A 20,158-nucleotide genomic window follows, 5' to 3' on the forward strand; every position below is an offset into this window, starting at 1 on the left:
GCAGCTGCTCGCCGCCGCCCCCCCCCCCTCTCCGCGCCTCACGCCCGGCGGCCTCGTCCTTCCCGCTTGGAGGGAGCCCGGGCCTAGGCCTCGGCGTAGGCCTGAGCCGGGGCCTGTCCGCCGGCGCGGGCCTTTCCTCACGGGCCCGCCCCCCCTCGCCGTCCTCGCCGTTCCCCGAGTCGCCCGGCTCGGTCCGACAGGCAGTGGGTGGCCGTGGGGCGGTCGGCTCCCGGGAGGGCCCGGTCCCGGCTGCCGCGGGGGATCTCGCTGCTGTAACCGTGAAGACGGTGCCCGGTGGCAGGCAGCGGGGAGAAGCGGTAGTGCGCGGTAGTTTTCTAAAGACGCGGGTAATTGCGAGGCTGCCTGAAGACCCCGCCGCTCGCCCGCTGTAAGTTAGGCGTTTTCCCCGTGCAGGCACGTGTTTAAGCTTGCTTTTTTAGAAACTGCTTGGGAGTAGTTGAACGGCGCGAAAATTAAGGTGAGCGGCTACCTATAGTCACGTAGTGCCTTACTGAAACTTAGTCAGGTGCATTTTTAGTATTTTAGTAATACCTTTTCGTGTTACTTGTTTATCAGTTTCACTGTACTCGCGCCGCAAGACGTGATTAAAAAGCAGCAAGCCTGTTGTTTTGATGTGTTATGTGTGCATGTGTGTGTGTGTGTGTGTTTTTTTGCAGATGTCAGAAGACCTTGCCAAGCAGTTAGCTAGCTACAAAGCTCAGCTTCAGCAAGTTGAGGCTGCCCTATCTGGGAATGCGGAAAATGAAGATTTACTAAAACTGAAGAAGGACTTACAGGTGAGAACTTGAGGGTATGAGTAGCTGAAACTCCAGGGTCTTTAGCAGGTGTTTCATCTTTCCTAAATACTTGCGTTGCAACAAAAATATATGCTTAGTGGGTTTATTACTTTATTTTCACATAATTTGATACAATTGTGGTGGGGTTGGTTTGAAAAAAAAACAAACCCAAAGGGTGGCCTATTTTTAAACCTGTCTTGCAGATTAGTGAAAAAGATGTACTAATTGATACAGCAAACTCTTCTGCTAAAAACTTTAGCCAGAGTGATGAAAGATATGCCAGTGCTGTCTTTACTATCTCTTTCTTTATTTCTTTAGAGCATTTCTCAGAAAGTCATTACTTTTTGTTGCTTATACTATGCTGAAGCCTGATAGTTGGGCTTAACGTTATGCCTTTCTGCTTATTTTTGAGTTGTCAAATAATTTGATCCAGAATCTGTTTATTCATTGCACGCATTTGCAATGATAAAAGCTTTAGAAAGTAGTTCTGTATTCCTTGTACATGTAAGCCTTGACTGTGTTAAGGTTTTTATATAAGAAAGGAAGAGTCGTGTTCTTCATTTGCCACCTGCAGTTTTTTTAAACACTTGAGAGCATACCGCATTCTTGAGAGGTAAAAACCATTTCTGGTCCTTAGGGTATTGTTCAGTTACAGGAAGACCACCAGTCTAACTTTTAAGTTGATAGTGGTCTTTTAGCTTCTCATGCGTATAAAGACACATTGGCATATAAAAAACCCAGCAATACTGTTAAAATTTGTCATGAGAGTGCAAGATGCTCCTTCATTTCTGTTGTGGATTGCTTTAGCCATCAGATCTAAAAATATATAAGTCTACTCAGTACAAGATTCAGTGACCGCTATTCTGTATGGAAATAACAGTGATAAAAACAATGCTTCAACCAAAATACAAGTAGTGACTCAAATCAGTGATCTGTAGAATTCCTTTTAAATTACAAAGGCTTTGTGCCCACAAGGCACTTTATAGATCATCTTAATGTCCTTTGTTGTACACTGTTAAAAGCATGTGTATATTTTTATATTTTTAAAATGCACAGCAAAACCCATATGGGATGATATTTCCGATACCAACACGACCTCGGCTTTGATATGCAGAGATCATTGATGTGAAAGGACAACTTGCAAACTTTTTTATAAAAGCTTTCTGCACAGAATGGGGAAGATCTTTACACTTTCGTCCCCAAAAGGTTTGCTATCCATATGTTCCACCTTGAAAATGACATAATGTTTTGCAGACTTAATATATGCCAATCAAACGATTGTAGAAATGGGTTTGATGCTTCAGTGTCCCAACTACAGCTTTTTGCCTGTTCAGAAAGATTGTTACTATGTAATTGAAACATTTTTTTGCTGTCATAGTGATGCACTAGTGCATTTCGTATACTTAGCTTATTCCTGAGTAACAAGATTAAAATAAATATTTAAAGAAATTTTTATAAATACTTAGCTTTTCATTTTTTTGTTTCACTGAAGCACTTCTAGGACAGTGTCTGTGCACCCAAGAACCAAACTTACCTTTTGTATCAAGTAGAATTGATGGCAGCTGTCATATTCTGTAATTGGAGATGATACCTGTGGGCGTTGTGTTCTGGAGCGTAGAGCTCTGTCTGGCTTTGTAAAGACCAGCTGGTCAGGAAGAATCCTGGCAAACTAACTAGTATTCTCTGCGGGTCACACCTTTGTGTCACGGGGATGTGGCAGCAAGCCATATTGTTCAACCCATTTGGCTGTACTGAGCTGCTGTGGTAGCCTAACTCATGCTCAGAAATTTTCTTTGAATGAGCGATTCTGTTAAAGACTTTAGAACTGTTATGGGTTGCAATAAAATTAATGTTTCTATCTTGTGTGCTTAGCACTATGATAGGTGGTATCAGATGAAGATTTATACAAAACGGTTGCTGTTTATAGCCTGGTGTGTAAGTGACTTTGTCAAATTCAAAGAATTCTTGGTAGACGAGTCTGAAACTATTCACATTTGAGTTCTACAATAAGAGACCTATGAATGTGGCAAGAATAAGTCAACAGTTTCATATTACTGGTAGCCTACAGAGCTGAAACACTTGCAGGTAGCTTATGCCTGACGTATTGTATTTGACCTGCTGAGATAAGATACCTATTTCAAACCATGATGCCTCTTGGATTTGCAGAATACAGCTGTCTGTGTTGAGGAATAGTTTGGGATTTTGCATCCAGGAGGGAAAATTAGGCTAATGCTGTATGTTCTGCAGAGTGCTCTCAAATTAGGTAATTTGATAATCAAAATCTGTTCTGGTTCAGCCGTAGTATTACAGAAAATGAAGACCAAAGTAGTTAGAAGTAATTGTAAGCATTTTTCTGTGCTTACAGTTGCTGCTGATCATGCTTACTGTTGCACTTATTAACTAGCAGCTCCTCTAAAACAAAGGGCAGAACTTTTATTAGGAAGGCGTTGAAAGTTCAGACATTAACAGCTGCAACAGAAACAAACTGTTAGGCCATTCATGCCAGTTGTACAGTTTATCAGATAAAAATACATGTAAGTTTATATTGTATTAACTTATTATTTGGGAACTGTTTATGATCCTTCAGGTTCTTGAGGAATGAAGAACAGCTTCTTTACTGTGTTTTCCTGAGCTAGTCTTTGTATGCCCATAGCTGAACTAGGATGTGAAACTGGGAGGAAAGTTCAAGCTCCACTGAGCCTCAGTTGAACATTGTTTACCTGGAACCCTCCCCTAATTGAAATATTTACTGTTAGCTAGGAGAGTGACAATGGTTCATGCTGAGATGCTCAAAGAACTGAAGAATTTTCCTTCTTTAAGGACTGCAGAGTTGCTTTGACTTATATGGAAAGTTTAAATTTTAGGTGCTGGTTCCTTTGACTTTTAAGGCTAGTGAAAACCAGTGGTCTTGATTATACCGAATAAGAATATAATATTGACAGGAAGTTAGGGAGGGGCTTTTGCATGCCCCTGTCTGTGAATGAATATTTAAAGGAACTGGAAAAAAATTGTTACTTTGTTGTTTGTCTTGCTGGATTAGCAAGGGAAGGCCTGACCTGAAATCTTAAAGGTCAGGGAATTTAGAGAAAAACAAACACATCAAAATGACTTAAGGAAATAAATTTTTTTTAGTATGCACCTGAATGCTTTCTATAAATGAGAGGGCTTTACAGAGTGGCAGTCGTGGAAGGTACTCTTCCACCCTGGCTCTGGGTGTTTCAGTTCAGCCAATCAATGTATTTTTTGAGTAAACTGAAAAATGTTTCATCCCTTAAAAATGCTGTAATTAGACTTGTAGTTGTTGTGTGTTTTAGAGATTACTATGTATAATATAGCCAGCCAGTCCCAAAGGGGGAGGGATGGAAGAAACAGCCAGCTACAGAGAGAACAGAAGCGTTGCATCCTTTCATGTTTTGTCTTCAGAGCACTGTCCTGTTGAATACTTGCTCTGCCCCATGTGTGATTTTTTTTTTTTTTTTTTTTTTTGGTCAGTAACCAACGTCACATGCAGCCATGTGTCCAGAGTCACACTGTTGATTTTTTGGGGGTTGTTTTTTTTTTTTGAGACCGTCTAACTGTGTCTTCTGTGCCTATGGACAAACAATTCGTCTAGAAAGAAACGCTATAAAAATGATAGGCTACTTTTTGAAATTTTGAGGAGGGCATGGGGAACCTTACTGCAATACAGTGAGGACCGTACATCTTTTTATCTATGTTGTCAATGAGTGAGTTTAGTTAAATGATTAAAAAAACAAAACAAACTTAGTCCACTTTACATCAGCTATGAATTTAATACAGTAGCTTCAAAAAAACCAAACAAGTAAACTTGGGGTAAAAATGTGCATGGTAACAGAGTTTGAAAAATTATTCTTTGTGGGTTTTCTGTCTTTTATAGGAAGTCATAGAATTAACCAAAGACCTCCTTTCAACTCAACCTTCGGAAACTCTTGCAAGTTCTGACAGTTCTGCTTCTGCTCTGCCAAGTCACTCCTGGAAGGTTGGGGATAGGTGTATGGCGATATGGAGTGAGGATGGACAGTAAGTGTAGAAAACTTCTCTAACAGTTACATGAAATAGTTCAATGGTAAGAGACTTTCATTCAGTTTGAACTGCCCCTAGGGTGACTAAAAGCAAAAAGAAATTGGGAAATAAATATGATATTAGGTATTCTTGTACTGTCTTTATTACAGGTCCATATTTTAGATAAGAAGCAAAGAGATGTGGAGTTATTTTCTAGAAATGCCCTGTTTGTTACTAACCTTATAAAAGTAGGGTAGCTTTGGTAAATTACCATTTGCTAATGTAATAAATGGCAGGCTTTCATGAATTGATTTGTCAGAGCAGTCTTTCATAAAGGTTTCAGGATGTATAATTCATAATATGTCATTGCATTCATATATATGTAATTGATTGCTATCAAGAAAAATCCCTGCTGTATCTCAGTTTGTGCCTCTAATTGGAAATGAATTTTTAATTGGAAATGCTGGGTTTTGGCCTTGAAATAACTAGCTGTGTAATGTTTCCTATAGAATTACTCAACTTTTTTGATTTAGTCTCCATTACATTAGCCTGAGAAGTTCTGGGAACCCAGGCAGTTCATTCTGACCTCATAATCTTTGAAATAAACATTCTAAAATTACTTTCCATACTGCAAAAATATATAATTGTTGCAGCTTCTTAAAAAATTAGTATTTATGCAGGACTAATATCCCAGTCATTACCACTTACAGAGAAATTCTATTGTTCAGCGAATGTGGTTCTAATAACAATGTAGGAACCACATAGAGATTTTGGTATAGTTATTGATGTCTCAATACCTGATGCCAGGTAGAAAACAAACATAAAAGTGAACAGTGTTTCTGTCACAGATTATTATTGAGTAAAATATTTCTGTGTAAGAACTTCAGAATTGAATCTTACTGTCTTAGGTCACCATTGGGTCATTCTTCTTGCTCTGATCACTGGGTTAGAGGATCAGACCTTGGGGAAGAATGTGCCAGAGTGTCTGCTGAAGTGGATCTTACTGGACTTGTATTGCTTTTTTTTTTTTTAACACCCTGCTTCTGTTGCAACATTTCTTAAGTGACCAGTGTTTCATGAAGAGCTAGCCAGAGATTAATACTCTTTACTTCATGCAGTTTGGGTTTACATGTATTTTCATCTAGCTCAACTCAGGATGATGTTGGCCCACTAAAGTTGCAAGAAATTGATTTAGTAAATGTTAACTGGAATATTGGCTGTGAAACATCTCATTTTATTCCTCTGTTTGCTTTAGATGTATCCTTTTGCTCTGAATTTAGACTCAATTATTTTAAATATTTTCAGAAATGCCACTTGTCTTTTTTTCCTCTTTCCCATTATGAGGTCAGTTTGACGAAAATGTTTCATACACATAAGTATGAAATGGACTGATTTCTGCTAAAATTTCAAAATCACTATTTTAAATCAATAAGGAAACTTTTAAGTTTTGTAAGTGTTGAAGGGGGAATATTTTGAAAGCTTCAATTTTTCTTAATTCTTTTTCATATGGAGAAAAATGGAACCAAAGCTTTGCTCTTGTGAGCTGATGTTTTCCAAGATGCCTCAGTGAATTCTCTGAAAGCTGTGTTCTGTGAACGCAGTATTTTGCTGGGTCCTTTTTTTTTTTTTTTTCAGTCCCATGACCTGCCAGAACTAGAACCAAATCAGGATATCTGATTAGATTGGCCCCAGCATTAATCATTAGTTTTGATAACTGTGAGGCCATTGCTCCTTGATGCTAAAGGTCAAGTACAGCAGATTCCAGTCACTGTACTTGTGTTCCTTTGACTTTAAGAAAATAATCTCTTAGTTAGATTTGTGTATTGTCCCTGAAAATGAAGGCTGATATTTGCAAATTTTTTACTTAATGCCATTAGCTGGCTGAGAGTGTAGGTGTTGAAGGGCTGAGTATTAAAGCTTTACTCACATGCTTACAGCCATGATATCTTTACAGGTGTTATGAAGCTGAGATTGAAGAAATAGATGAGGAGAATGGAACAGCTGCGGTCACATTTGCTGGATATGGCAATGCTGAAGTTACACCTCTGTTCAACCTCAAGCCTGTGGAAGAGGGGAGAAAAGCAAAAGAGGACAGTGGCAACAAACCCATGTCCAAGTAAGTAATATACAGGCAGAAGTCTGAAAGCTGCTTTGTTTTTGGTGGGTTTTTTGGGGTATTTTGTTTGGTTCCCCCCCAGGTGTAAAAATTGGTTAATGAAACAATCTCTCCTTTCTGAAATTCTACACCTCTTTAATATCTCCACGTTTGCTTGAGAAAGGATCTTAAATCCATCTAGCATATGTTTGGTACGTTGTTGTGGCTGGTATCATGTGTCTTCTGTATCCTGGCAAGATAACAGGATAGACTTTGTTTTTACCCAGATTATGCTATCTCAAGATACCAAGTGTGTAAGCGGTAGATTGAAAAAAAAGTTAGTACTTTTTCACTGACAGCAGAGAGCCTACAAGTTTCAGCCCAGATCTAGTGCAGGCAGTTCTGAGAGCTGTGATTTGGCTAACAAGTATACTCACTAGTATGAAGGACTTCTGCTTCTGCCCCATCCCTGTGTTGGCATAGCTGTCTTGACCCTGTCACTGAGGAGATGTGCTTTACTCAGTATCCTGCTGTGTCTAACATAGAAAAGTATTTTTAAGGGCTGAAAACTTTTTTTTTTTGAAGGGGCTGGGGAAGGTGGTATAGTTTCAGAGTCTGTTACAGGCAGTGATCCCTCCCCTACAGGATCATTCTGAAGGGTGCTGCATTGTGGCATAGATCGACTCTGTGAACTTTCTTTACTGAAGTACCTTATCTTTGTTCTTTTCCTTCCATCCCTGTCCAATACTTGGTAGCATGAGAGTCCTGCATACTCCAGAAAAGTATGGGCTTTTCACTCGAATGGGTTATTTAAATTTTCCAAATGCTAGATGTTTCTGAAGTGCAGAAGTGCTGATAGGTACATTTTCAGTTTCAGAGATGAATTGCACACAATCCCGAGTTGCTGCGTTTGGTCTGGTCTGAATCAGGTGGTGGTGGTTTTTCTTATGCCTACATATATCAGTAAGCAATGTAACGCTTACGCATGGAAAGACTTGTCTGGTTGTTTTTTTTTCTTTAAGTGGAGAATATTTACAAGCTTTGTTTTCTGTCATTTACTTATGGAAAACTATTGTGCATGTCTGTCTTACACGGATTTTAGTTTCTTACAGGAAAAGGCACAAACATAAAATGTCTTTTTTCCTTCTCTCCAGAAAAGAGATGATAGCCCAGCAACGAGAGTATAAAAAGAAGAAGGCTTTGAAAAAAGCTCAGAGAATTAAAGAACTTGAACAGGAACGAGAGGACCAGAAAGTCAAGTGGCAACAGTTTAACAACAGAGCCTATTCTAAAAACAAAAAAGGCCAGGTTTGTTTGGTTTTGTTAGTATGTGAATAACAACAGGGCATAGAATCCTGTGCAGTACTTTGGGAGAGAGGAGGAAGTGGTTTTTGAAGGGATTTATTTAAAGGGGATTCTGAAGTGTGTGGTTTGGTATTTTGTACACTTAAAAGGCCTGGTTTTGTACCGGATGGCTTTGGAGGAGTGCTGCTTTTAAGAGGCTGAGCTTGCACTTAGCTTGGATAGGTGGGCTCACTGTCAGTTGCCAGCTGGTGTTTGTTGGAGCTTAGAACCTGAGGGCCTGTCTAAACCTCCAGCCTAACTTCTTGCTGTGTTTATGACCTGGCAGATGCAGCACTAAGTAATTGCCCTGGAAGAGCAAGCATTGAGTAAAAAAGGTAGCAAGGACATTTTAAAGCCTCATTTCATTTTTTTCATGGCTTGACCAAGAGCTGCCAGATGTAGTGGAAAAGCTTTAGTCTTCCTTACAAACAATTACTACAGATCAGTTTATGAGAGGGGTGAGTTTTATTCATTATCGGCCTGACCCAAGGTCCTGAGTACCAGGATCACATCCTGTACTTACATGCCAGGAAGTTCCCAGCTCTGTTGTCTCACTTCCTGATAGTGTGCCACAGATGAGCTAGCCTTTAGAAAGTGTGCCTGTCTATAGAGTAAGAAGTTGAGAATATTGAAACACTTCAAATGGTAATGATTACTTGTTTTTTTAAGAGTCAGTTGGTAATTATTCAGAAATGGTGTTTTCTGTTTCATTTGCAGGTAAAGAGGAGTATTTTTGCTTCCCCCGAGAGTGTAACTGGCAAGGTTGGAGTTGGAACATGTGGAATTGCAGACAAACCTATGACACAATATCAAGATACCTCTAAATATAATGTCAGGCATTTGATGCCTCAGTAACGGGGGAAAAATGTGGAACTTCATCTCTGCAGGGCTTTACACTTATCTTTTTATCATTATATTTTTCTAAAAGTAAATTATTTGTTGGCACATAGCGAGTAGTCCATTTTGTCACCATCACTTTGGCTTCAGCTGATACGAGCCTTAAATCTCCAGCTATTGATTTGAGTCCCCTAATCATTAAACTTTTTGTAGTTGCATTAAAATACATTCTGCAGGTAAATGCTTTCATGAACTGCTGTTACCTGTTACTCTGAAAGCAGTAGTTATCTGCAGCTTTGATCTCGGAATCTTTCCTTCATACTAGTAGTGAATTTTTTTTTTTCCTTAAGAAAAGTGGTGGTATAAAAATGGCACCTTAACAGCTTCCCTCGTTTCTGTAGTCACAGTGCTGTGTGCTGTCTCAGCGGCACTACAGAGCTGCTGCAGCTCTGGGAGAGAGCGCTAGATTCTGTCTTGGCTTATATGTCACGTGGAATTGCTAAGGAAGTTCTAAATTACTCCCTTACAAATCCACTGAAGATTGATTTGTACAACTGTAAATGAGGGCAGAACAGGGCTGATAGGATCTTTACTACTAATGATGATTCATGTGCTAGAAACAATAAATCTGACTAATTCTAGTCTGAATTGCCTGCGCTAGAAGTTAGGCAGGGGAAGTAATTTTTTTTTTTTAAATACTCATCAAATTCTCATAGGAGGTTATTGAGAGGTAACCAGAAAACCATAGGACAAGGTATTTAGACTCCAATTTCAACGTAGCGAACTGCACTTAAAAATACCCACCCCACCCCTCCCCAAGGATCAGAGAGTTGGAGAACATAAATGGTTGTGCTTTGGAAAGGAGCCATCATCTCCCATCTTGTAGACCTTGTAGGGTTGATGGTATGGCCACAGACCTGGAATATACAGTAACAGCTTCTGGGCCTCCTCCATCTAGTCAAGTAGAACTGCAGTGCAGCAGATACGAATGGCTAGATCCCACTTAGTTAGCTGTGAGTGAGTAAAGGTTAGTCTGAAGTTTCTGTCCTTAAATAACTGACTGGCCCTCATGTTCATTGTAATGTCAGCTGTATCACAGTGCTGCTGAGCCCCTTCAATTTTATTCAGGAAACCACGTGTAAAAGCTCTTGCTTTCTTGTATTTTATATGTGATTTGTTTTCCTCTGTTACTTGTCTCTCACTTACGGTAGTGGTGCCATCTCTGAACCCGTAATGTGTTTAAAGAAGTTAATGGGTAGCCCTGTATACAATGTAGATATTATTTTTGTAAAATCTAGGGCTGAGTTAATGGACAAGACTACATCAGCTATTTCCCCCGTTAAATAATTAAAGGGTGTTTCTTGTCCATTAACCCTGACCATTATTTCCCTGTATATTATGTTAATGTAGCTCATTTTGTAATTTGTTAACTAGATCAGGTCACGTCAGCAATTGTTGATGCACTGATTGGTGGAAATGTCCATCAGTTACCTGAGTCACAACTCAAGCTAAACTCTACAACTGGTAGTTTAGAATCCATACATAGAAAAAGGTTCTCCCTATAATGGGAGAAGGTGATTTTTATGAATACAAAGTGTGTTAATTTCAGTTTTGTATGTTTAACTTTTATTAAATAAAGTGTTTAAAATCTGCTGGATATATTTGACAAAGTGAAAATATACATGGTGGGGGGAAAGTGGGAAGTACAGAATCTGCTGGACAGAGTGCAACACACAAGTGAATTGAGTCACTGCAAGATGAAGTACATTTTGCTTAATTCCTCATCTTCACTGGTAGCAGAGGGCTTAAATTTTCTTTTGCATAGAGAAGTTCTTAAGAGTAAAATAATCTGACCCCACTGCTTTTTAGACAGGGAGTTTGCATTACAGCCTGCACCCTACAGAGACAAGTCTCAGCACTGACAGTAAATAGGTGACAGCTGATAAACACTGACAGCCATGTGCTGAGGAAGGTCACCTGTTGTCTTTCACAGATGGCTGTGATACATATTGCTGTATCACTGCTGTATGAAGGAGCATCTTGAAGTTAGAACTGAAACACACTAAAGCAGACAGAACTGGAGTTTTCAGGAAGCCATGTGAGCCTTTCCTTAACTCTACCTGTTCGTTAAAATAAAAAAAAAAGTCTTTGGAGAAAGAGACTTAATCCATACCTGACATGTACTACATGTGCTCATCTTTTGATGTAATAAATACAGTAGTCTCTATCTATCACAGAACTATGTGTTCACTAGTCCTGAAGAGAACTTAAGGTACAGTGAGTCACAGAACACAATGGGTGCACGAGCCTCCCTTAGGATAACAGTCCAGCTCAAGTTAAAATTCGTTGGCCTTATGGACAATTTAATTTGTGCTCAGCCTTTCCAAAAAAAATTCAGCCAACCTTGTACATTTCCTTTGAGTAACTTACTGTCAGCTCTTGCACACCATGGGTTGCTTAATGAACTTAGCTGTAACTAACTCTTCCGTTGGGCACTGCAAAGAAATGCTGAAAGAAAGTTTTGATATGCTTTTTCCTTAAATGCCTTACCTGGAATAGGGAGTGACACAGTGACACCACTGTGGCTGGGGTGGTCTGATCACCAGAAGAGAGAACATTTTGAAGAAAACCATCAGAACTGCCATCTTGGCCACACAGCCATTCCTTGTGGCAGCTGATATTTTTTTATTTTTTTTTGATGCTGTTTCCTCATCTGCAGAATGGGGCTGGTTCATGTGTAGTCTGGCTTTGGAACACTGCCTTAGTAAACCATCTTGAGAAATTCACACAGAAAACATAAATCATGTGTTAAGCCACATTGGTAATTGCCAAAACAAACAAACAAGGAAGTTCCTTATTTTACAAATGCTGAAGTGGCCTGAGTGTTTTGGTATTGGTCGGTGGTTGTTTTTTATAATTTATCTCCCAGCTTTATTAGCTGCTCTAAACAAGAAGAAACCTGTTTTTTCAGAACTCATGCTCTGCATTGACTGCTGGGCCTCTCGGCAAGCAGAGTAAGTACCTACCCCAGTGCTAGCAAATCCTACTATAAAACACAGTACTTGGAAATACTGAAACGACAGAGGGAAAGTCAGTTCAGTGTAAAAGTAAGGACTGCAAAACCACTAAGCTAGAGACACTATGGAAAAGCTACTTGTCAGAGAACACAGATTTGTTCCTTTCAGATAAGGATACTGTGCAAGATGACCAGCATGGGATGCACATTTCCTCTTAAAAGTAAGTAACTACAGGAAATGGTTTATCTATCTAGTACAGCCTCTGCCTTGTACAAACTGTAATTTATTGTGGAAATTAAACTAGCACAAATTTGACTCACAAATCTGGGACTGCTCCAGTCAGTTTAAGTATTTAGAACAGTCTTAAGAGTAGCAACTTTAAATTTTCATGGTCATGGCAATCCATTTCTCTTTTGCTTTCCCTTACGCCAGAGTGAGAGTGTTGCATCACTTATTTCTGTAGACGCTTGGCCTGAGCAGATTGTAAATACAAAAAAAGACTTTAACTTAGATTGCAATTCAACGCTGGAGATGTTTAGAAGGCAAAACCGACAGCAAACTTCTATATACTTCCCATTGATGTTCCTCTCGCCTGAATCAGCTTCACGGCAGTATTTTGTGGAACAACCACCACTTGCGTGTCTCGCAACGGTTACACTAAGTGTAAGATGATGGAAAACGTTCTTGGGCCAGAATCAAGAGAGTGATCACTACCTTGCAGCTGGTGCTGCTCTTCGCATTGCAATTTGTCCAGTCTTTATCTGCACTCTAAAAAGCTTCACTTACTTGGATTGCAAAATAAGGAGGGATGTTTGCCTCAGGACTACGGTAAACATCCGTGTCACATACCCAAGCTAGTGACCTGTTAACATACAACCTGATTAAGCAATTTCACTGACATGTCAATACTCCGGCCTTGAGCTGAAGGCTTTGCTACACAAAAGCACTCACATTATTTCCTTTTGTAAAGCAATTATCTTTCTATGCTGAACTCACCTTGCAATGATTCTTTGGTCTGTATAGAAGTGCAAAGCTTTCCCATGATGGATGCTGACAGAAAGTGTCTTGCTCTCACCTAGATTGAAAGGGGATGTTACTTCCCAAAGAGACATTCTCCGTGAGGAATACAAGTCATGCTAAGTTTTAAACCTTACATTTTTAGCTGACCTGATGAACCTGGTATTCCCTAGGGCGATGAGTGCTATTTTGTACAATTGTCCACCACTCCAGGAAAGGAAAGAGCTTTTATACTTCCCCATCAAGCCTTCCAGGAGGAGATCCAAGACAGTGAATTGTTTTGAGAGAAGTATTTTTGAAAAGGGATTAAATGGAAAGCATTTTCTAGCCTTAGCTAAACTGAGCACTAGCTGGAGTACTGGTAGCCCAAGTCAAGTTATGAACTATGTCTGTGTACATTCTGACTAGCAACCACAATGTTAAAACCACCATAAAATGCTTTAAATTCCTTGATGGTTTACCCTGCTTTGCTGTAATGTCCCTCAAGATCAAAATTAATCCTTGCTGAAATACAGCCCTGCTGCAACATTCATGACCTCAATGAGACCTTACGGAAGAGGTGAATTTGGCCCAAAGCTGACTGCACATGCACAGAGTGGCTTTCTGGCTCACTAGTGTTTCTTTCAGTGGGAATCACCACGGGGGAAGAACAGATAAAGGCTAAATCTCTGTTCTCTCAAACCGCCCCTGTAACTATCACCTCATGAAGGAGGCACGCCAGAGCTATTGATTGCTGGAAGGCAACAAGAAATGCCAAGGTCTTCCAGCCCCATACATGCTGCAGTCAGATCTGTATGACGAAACATCCCAGAGGACCTTACTGCAGAAATTCCCAACCTGGGAGCATCCCTTGAGGCAAGATTAGCATTATTACTAGTACTCAGAGCCACTTACTTATCATTCCTGTCTGCGTGATTTCTCTGAATTGCCACATTTCCAGTACATGAATGCCCTTCACGGCCTTAAAAGCACTGGCTGGGGCCACCCTGCACTCCCCAGGAATGTATGGAAGTCAGCTGCCTTCCCTTGACCTGCTCGAGGCCAACATCAGTCCTCTGCAGCCTTTGTTTCCTGTGAGTAAATGCTGTATTAAAATGAAGCTTCAGCGCATGACTGTAGCACAGCAGACAACAAGCCAAGATGGTGAATGACTTGTTAAAGACCAAATTAACTAGCTCACCCCACCAGCTTCCTCTGGGCCTCACTCGGATACTACAAACTAAGGGTCTGATTTTTTCCAGTGGGGTAAAAATTAAAATATTACCCATAGCCCTTCCAGTGTGATTAACATTGAAGATCTGTCCGAAAGAAAATGACATTTCACACCTTTGACCTGCATCAGTCAGGTCAGCGGCACAGTGTGACTCTCAATTGTTCAGCTCCGTACGAGCGCACACCTCACAGGACACATCCACCTTTCCCACAGGGTGCTCAACAATTCCTGATCCTTGACATTTTTGAAGGGACCTCAACACAAGCATCCCTCCTTGTGAGACAACTCTAGTTTTAGTCAAACACAGCAACACCCCAAACAAACCCTAAATACTACACATTTACAACCACAGCTATAGTACCAATACCCATAGACTCCTTATTTCTGCTTCTGCCTAATAATTAAACAGATCAGTCCTCTTTTCAGGAGGAAATAAGCAGAGAAGCAGGGGTCAGTGCTGACATATTATCCCCAATTAAACAACCTGCCCTTCTATAACAGGTCGCTCCCAAGGAAAACATTGTGCATGCAGACAACCACTCTCCCACGTTTGTCCTCCCAAACATCACTCAGATCTGTTGGCCAATTTCAAGCAAATCTGACAGCGCATCAGTATTTTCCAGGTATTTTGTGCAGAGTGGTGAACAGAGAGGAAGAGGGACGCACTCCTCTTCCCCAAGGGTCCCACAGGACAATTCAGAGACTGTGTTACGGATGCAGAGGAGTTTCAGTCACTGTCAGGTCACAGAATTTATCACTCACCAGAGAATCTGTCCACAGGACAAAGCCCCAGGAAAAAACATTAGACTTCATTCTGCTATTTATGAACTTATTTTTTATTATTATCACCTCCCTAACCTCAGAATGAAGTCCTGGTTTTTACCATTCTCTTTCAGGAAGTAATGCCAGTTTCTCTTTCTAATGATGCATGGCTGATGCCAGAAAATACACAACAAGAAAAGCTTATGATCCTGGGGCGGGGGGGAAAACCCCTCAACTATCTCCATTTAGTGCACATGACAGATCCCACTTCCACTGAAGCCAAATGTTTCATCCATTTCAACAGAGCAACACAGAAACACAGACTACAAACAGGGAGCAGCAAATACAAGAGAACAAAGAGCATAAAAGCAGGAGGCTGGAGCTCACAGGCCAGAAACAGGTGGTGGCAAACAAACAAAAGGAAAACACTACCACAAAACCTGGAAAACAATACGTCTGTATAGCTAACCCCATTTCTATTGACCTGCAGATTTCTTGAGACAGACAGATTTGAGACCACCTTCGTCACTGACATGCCTCTAATGGAATGGACATTAAAATGACCTTCAAGTGACAACTTGCCACAGGATAACCATGACAAATGCAGCCAGATAGTCATCTCCACCTTGTCTGCAGACATGAAATGACATACTGTAATACGCTTGTGTCAAAAGAAGGAAAATGCTGGATGGTCTTTTTAATGGGTTTGTCCGTAGCAAAGGGGCCCGCTGGGGATCTAATTTACAGAGGGAGGACTTGACAGAATGAGCTTACGAGGGAGCTGTGTGTGCACGTGCATGTGTGTCTACTGTGTGGGCAAGTTGCCTAAGGAAAGCACATCCAATTCTGTTTTTACAGGAAAAGTCACCATATGCTTGTAAAGTTAAGGAGAGAATAGATTTAGGACTTCTGTTACTCTACAAACACAAAAATAAAGCAGAAAAACAATAGCACCCATAAAGCAAAACATAAAAAAAACCTCACACAATTTTGCAAAGATGAAAGGAAAATGTGATTCCATGCCCAAATTACCATGTGGCAAGAATAAGTGTTATTCTGGATGAAACTAGAGTTAATGTGGTGGGCAGAACCTAGGGCCACAGAGGAGAAGACTGGGAGTGAAGCATTTCACTTTACTTGCAGAGGAGTAAAACGAAGCCTCAGAAGCAGCGCAAATCCCACACAGTTGTGCATTAAAAAACACTAGAGTTGGGAATCCAAACCACAACACACTTTCAGCAACTTTATCTTTTGGGGTGAAAGAAAGTAACTCTTTTTTAAGGACAATGTTTGGACAAAACAGACAGTAAGCTTGTGAGCACTGTTGGGGGAAAACCAGTAAATTTGACTTGCTCTATTGGATCTCTTAGAGTTCAGTAGTGAGGGACTATCTCAGCTTCCAAAGGGTAAGAGAAACCTGACCCTCAAGGGCTGGTATTTACTCCTTTGGATACTCACTCTGTTTTACAATATTTCAGGGTAGGTAGCTAGTAGAAACTTTGATGGTACTTTGAAAAGTGACCTTAAAGCAGATCTGGCACATGGGACTATTCTGGCTTGCCACAACAGGGACAATTCAGGAGATTCATGCATTTTTAAGCAGAAGGAACTATTATGATCATCTAACTGATGTCCTGCATAACCATACAAATTGACCTGTACAATCATCTAAAAGTAACTTACAGCAACTTCTCTGAGCAAATTAGTCATCTTGAACATTTCAATGCAACAGACCAGACCAACGAAGGGAGACATAAGGAGTGTGACAGACCATGTGAGGTGCAAGCGTACAGAAAAGGCCAGAGTCCACAATGCAGTAATAAAGCAGTGCAGGACAACCTCAAAAAGCCAGAGAAATGCTTCCATCACATAAAAAACTATCCAAGCTCTAGCTGAAATCTGCTAAGACCTGCCACAGAGAACCCCCAGCACCAGAGCAACCAACCCCATGTCTTTAGCAGTTATTATAAAGGCTCTTGATTTTGGTTTATCCCTGGTCCTTTTCCTGGCTGGACCACTGCTACTAGCTGAGCGGTCAGGCAGGTGGCTGGTGATGGAAGCTCACCTCCTGCTACATTTTTCCCATTCTATTTGCACTTGATATCAAGACCCCTTCGAGTCCACAATGCTAGAAAAGGTAGGAGATACCAAACTGGCCCTGGACCACATAAGCAAACCTTTCAGATGCGTATTCCAACCACAGACACATCACTGTTTTATACCAACGAGGAGAGCAAAGCAATTCCCCACCCGTGGAACTTTAGTATTTGTCATCTGTGATATTTCTTTCTCAAGTGGCCATTTAAAACAAATAGGAATAACAGGAAGGAGGAGGTGATGGGACAGCTACAGAAAAAGGGTCATAAATAAATAAATCCCACTAGTATTCAACTGCTCAGCACCAGGGCTGCCAGTGGTCAACACTTTCAAGGCGAATAATAATGAATAAATAAATAAGGCCTTGCTAGAGCTAAAGTTTCCCCACTTTTCACCACTCAGAAGACTGTGCCAAACCTTGTGTCATCCAGAGATTATACAGACCCCAAACATAAACCAAGCAGCTTTTCTTCTTTGAAAACCCTCGGGCCCCATTTGTTAACCTGAGCTCAATTCAGTCTGTGGCAGACTCCTGCTCCTGCCAGGTCACCTCCCAGGAGGAGGAAGAACAGATGTACTGAGCCACTGGATTACATACACACAAGTGAAAACAGATTTAACAGCAGCAACCTGATCCAGACTCAGTAAGCAAATTAATTTAAAAAACCCCAAATAAACAGAAATCATTCATTACAGCCATGGAAAGATTATTTCTCTACTCAAGCATGTGTGTTGTGCCTCTTACAGAGGATGACACATTTTGGAGGAGACTGGGGGAAACATCAGAATATTTAAACACAGGCAACTTATCATAATGCAAAAGTCTACAGCAGACTCACTCAGGATCTTCTTATCACAGGATCGAGGGGCACAAAAAGAACAAAGAGTCAGCTAAAGTGATACGAATAACCAAGATGGAAGAACACGACTCATTTCAGATACAGAAATGTTTAATGGCGTTAAAGTGCTACTTTAATGGGGACCATATGCTAACATATAAACACAATTCCACTGCACTGCTAAATATGGTTGTCTTTATTTTTTTATTTTATTTTACCTCTTTTTGCCCAACCCTACCTAAAACAATAAAATAAAATCTAAAGGACTGAAATTAACAACCCATTCAAATCAGCAATAAGTTATGAATTTTATAAAGCATTTTTTCCTCTTTTTTTTCTTAGTAATGAGGGGTAGTTAAATTACTTAAGGATATACAAAGTTTCAAACAATGCCATAGGTGAGGACTCTATTAAGGTTTTTAAAACTCGGAAAACAAAATAATCCTGGCCATTAAAAAGACAAAAATAAAAAAAGCAAAGCCCTCAAAAGTGCAGGTTAGAATGCTCGTCTCCGAGAAAATTAGAAAACATTCGCTATAATAGCTCTTAACAGCACCTGCACAGATAAGATGGCAAGGCCCTTGGGAACAGGACGTGCAGTCAAAACGGTACATTAACATGAGAGACGTGCTGAGCTTAACTAGGTTAACTACTGGACTGGAACTTCAAAAGTCAGCAAAGGGAATGATTCTAAAAAGAAAACCAAAGAAACCCCCACCAAACCTGGCCTCTTCCAGCTAGCACAGCCTTCATCCATTGTGTGCATGGCAAAAAGCATCTTTGCATTTCATTGGGTCAAGTGCTTCATCAAAACAGAGATCTTCTCATGGCATAAATTCATATAAAAGACATCTAAGGTTTCATATGGACAAGCTCTAAAAAGACGCATCAGACTTGGGGTGTTTTCCCTCCCAACACATTTACAAATGTTTATCAAAAAATCTCTTCAAATAAAAAGGTCATAGTGGCTCAGTATCTGGGCATGACTTTCTGGCATATCACCTCTCGTATGTGCTGGTTTCCTTCTGTCCTCAGCTGGTTGTGTGCCTGCATATGAGCACACATCTACCGGGAGATCTGTTGTTGGTGTCACAGCCTGAGGCATGACACAGCCCACGATGTGCTGGTAGATTACAAGTGTGTACCTCTTGCTTTAGCCACGCATCAGAGGTACTTGCTTTTTAAATGATGTCCAACAGAAAGCTGAGCTGAATGGTGTTCTCCCCTGAACATCTCTCTTTGCTGCCCCTCTCTCTCTGGGCACAGAATGAGACCTTAATCATTATCATCATTGTTATTCCTAGGCTACGTAAGCCTTCTTAGATTTCCTAGTACATTACGACAGCATTGGATTGTGATAAACTGTAGGATACGGTCCTTTTAGGACCACAAAAGCTCTTCAGAAGGGCCTAAACTAGGTTGTTCAACCTGAATGCAATATAAGAAATTCTGACATTTCTCAGATCTCATGACAGAAAGAGAGGGATGAGTCTCTAGTATCCTCTTTCAAACAAATAAATTCAAAACAAAGTATTTCATCACTAAGGTCTAGATCCAGGTCCCACAGAAACAAACAGATTTCACTGACATCAAAGGGAGTAGTGTTTGGTCTAACTTTTTGCCAGCAGGAATTGGGATTGGTAACATGACCAAATGAAGACATGTGGGTTTCTGTGGAGGCTTCCTTTACCCAAAAAGCTTTATATACAGGTCTCTCCAGGACTAGCTGTCAATATGTCATTTCTGAAAGAGGATACTGGCATCTAGGACCCAGTTTGATCACCCCAGTGAAATCATTCGCCCTGCACTGTTGTCTCACTTGGTTCTAGGAAGAAAACGAGAGCTTGACACTGGCGCTGGAGTAACCCTCGTCACTCCCAATACTCTGCAAGCTGCTGTGATCATCAATGTCACTGATGCTGGTTGTGCTGATATTGTCCACTTCTCCATGGGAGAACTCTGTGCTTTCAACATCCACTTCAATCTCTTCTAAAAAGGAAAATGAGAGAAACGCACACAGGTTAGCACCACAGATCCAACTACTCCCTTCAAGCCAGTGAGCTGCTCGGACTCCCCCAGGCAGGGCTGAAGCAGCAGTCAGGCAGGAAGACTTTCAGTGT

The 20,158-nt window shown here is 40.6% G+C and overlaps 2 protein-coding genes across 4 annotated transcripts in view; one reads left to right on the forward strand and one right to left on the reverse strand.

The window, feature by feature from the left end:
* The first annotated feature begins 203 nt into the window (after positions 1 to 203).
* SMNDC1 (survival motor neuron domain containing 1) lies at positions 204 to 10,750 on the forward strand. 2 transcript variants are annotated; one of them, XM_010564766.1, is made up of 6 exons: positions 204 to 478; positions 678 to 797; positions 4,693 to 4,835; positions 6,772 to 6,933; positions 8,067 to 8,220; positions 8,974 to 10,750. In XM_010564766.1, the coding sequence occupies exons 2-6, from the start codon at positions 678 to 680 to the stop codon at positions 9,109 to 9,111; spliced, it is 717 nt and encodes a 238-aa protein (XP_010563068.1). In that variant the 5' UTR covers positions 204 to 478; the 3' UTR covers positions 9,112 to 10,750. The 2 variants fall into 2 exon arrangements, with proteins under 2 accessions (XP_010563068.1, XP_010563069.1); XM_010564767.1 differs by having other exon boundaries at positions 204 to 388.
* A 1,031-nt stretch (positions 10,751 to 11,781) lies between these two features.
* MXI1 (MAX interactor 1, dimerization protein) overlaps positions 11,782 to 20,158 on the reverse strand; it is a 54,187-nt gene continuing 45,810 nt past the window's right edge. For both annotated transcript variants that reach the window (XM_010564769.1, XM_010564770.1), the window contains one exon: positions 11,782 to 20,027. In XM_010564769.1, the coding sequence (XP_010563071.1) occupies positions 19,864 to 20,027 (164 nt within the window). In that variant the 3' untranslated portion in view covers positions 11,782 to 19,863. The remainder of the gene's footprint in view (positions 20,028 to 20,158) is intronic.

This window comes from Haliaeetus leucocephalus, unplaced genomic scaffold (assembly GCF_000737465.1).
Source record: "Haliaeetus leucocephalus isolate CR32 unplaced genomic scaffold, Haliaeetus_leucocephalus-4.0 Scaffold184, whole genome shotgun sequence".
Lineage (NCBI taxonomy): Eukaryota > Metazoa > Chordata > Aves > Accipitriformes > Accipitridae > Haliaeetus > Haliaeetus leucocephalus.

Bases quoted from the DNA above. Each gene is read 5' to 3' on its own strand.
- SMNDC1 (XM_010564766.1), top strand. From the start codon at position 678: ATGTCAGAAGACCTTGCCAAGCAGTTAGCTAGCTACAAAGCTCAGCTT. The intron at 6,934-8,066 runs GTAAGTAATATA...CCTTCTCTCCAG, and splicing joins GGCAACAAACCCATGTCCAA to AAAAGAGATGATAGCCCAGC. The intron at 8,221-8,973 runs GTTTGTTTGGTT...TTTCATTTGCAG, and splicing joins CTAAAAACAAAAAAGGCCAG to GTAAAGAGGAGTATTTTTGC.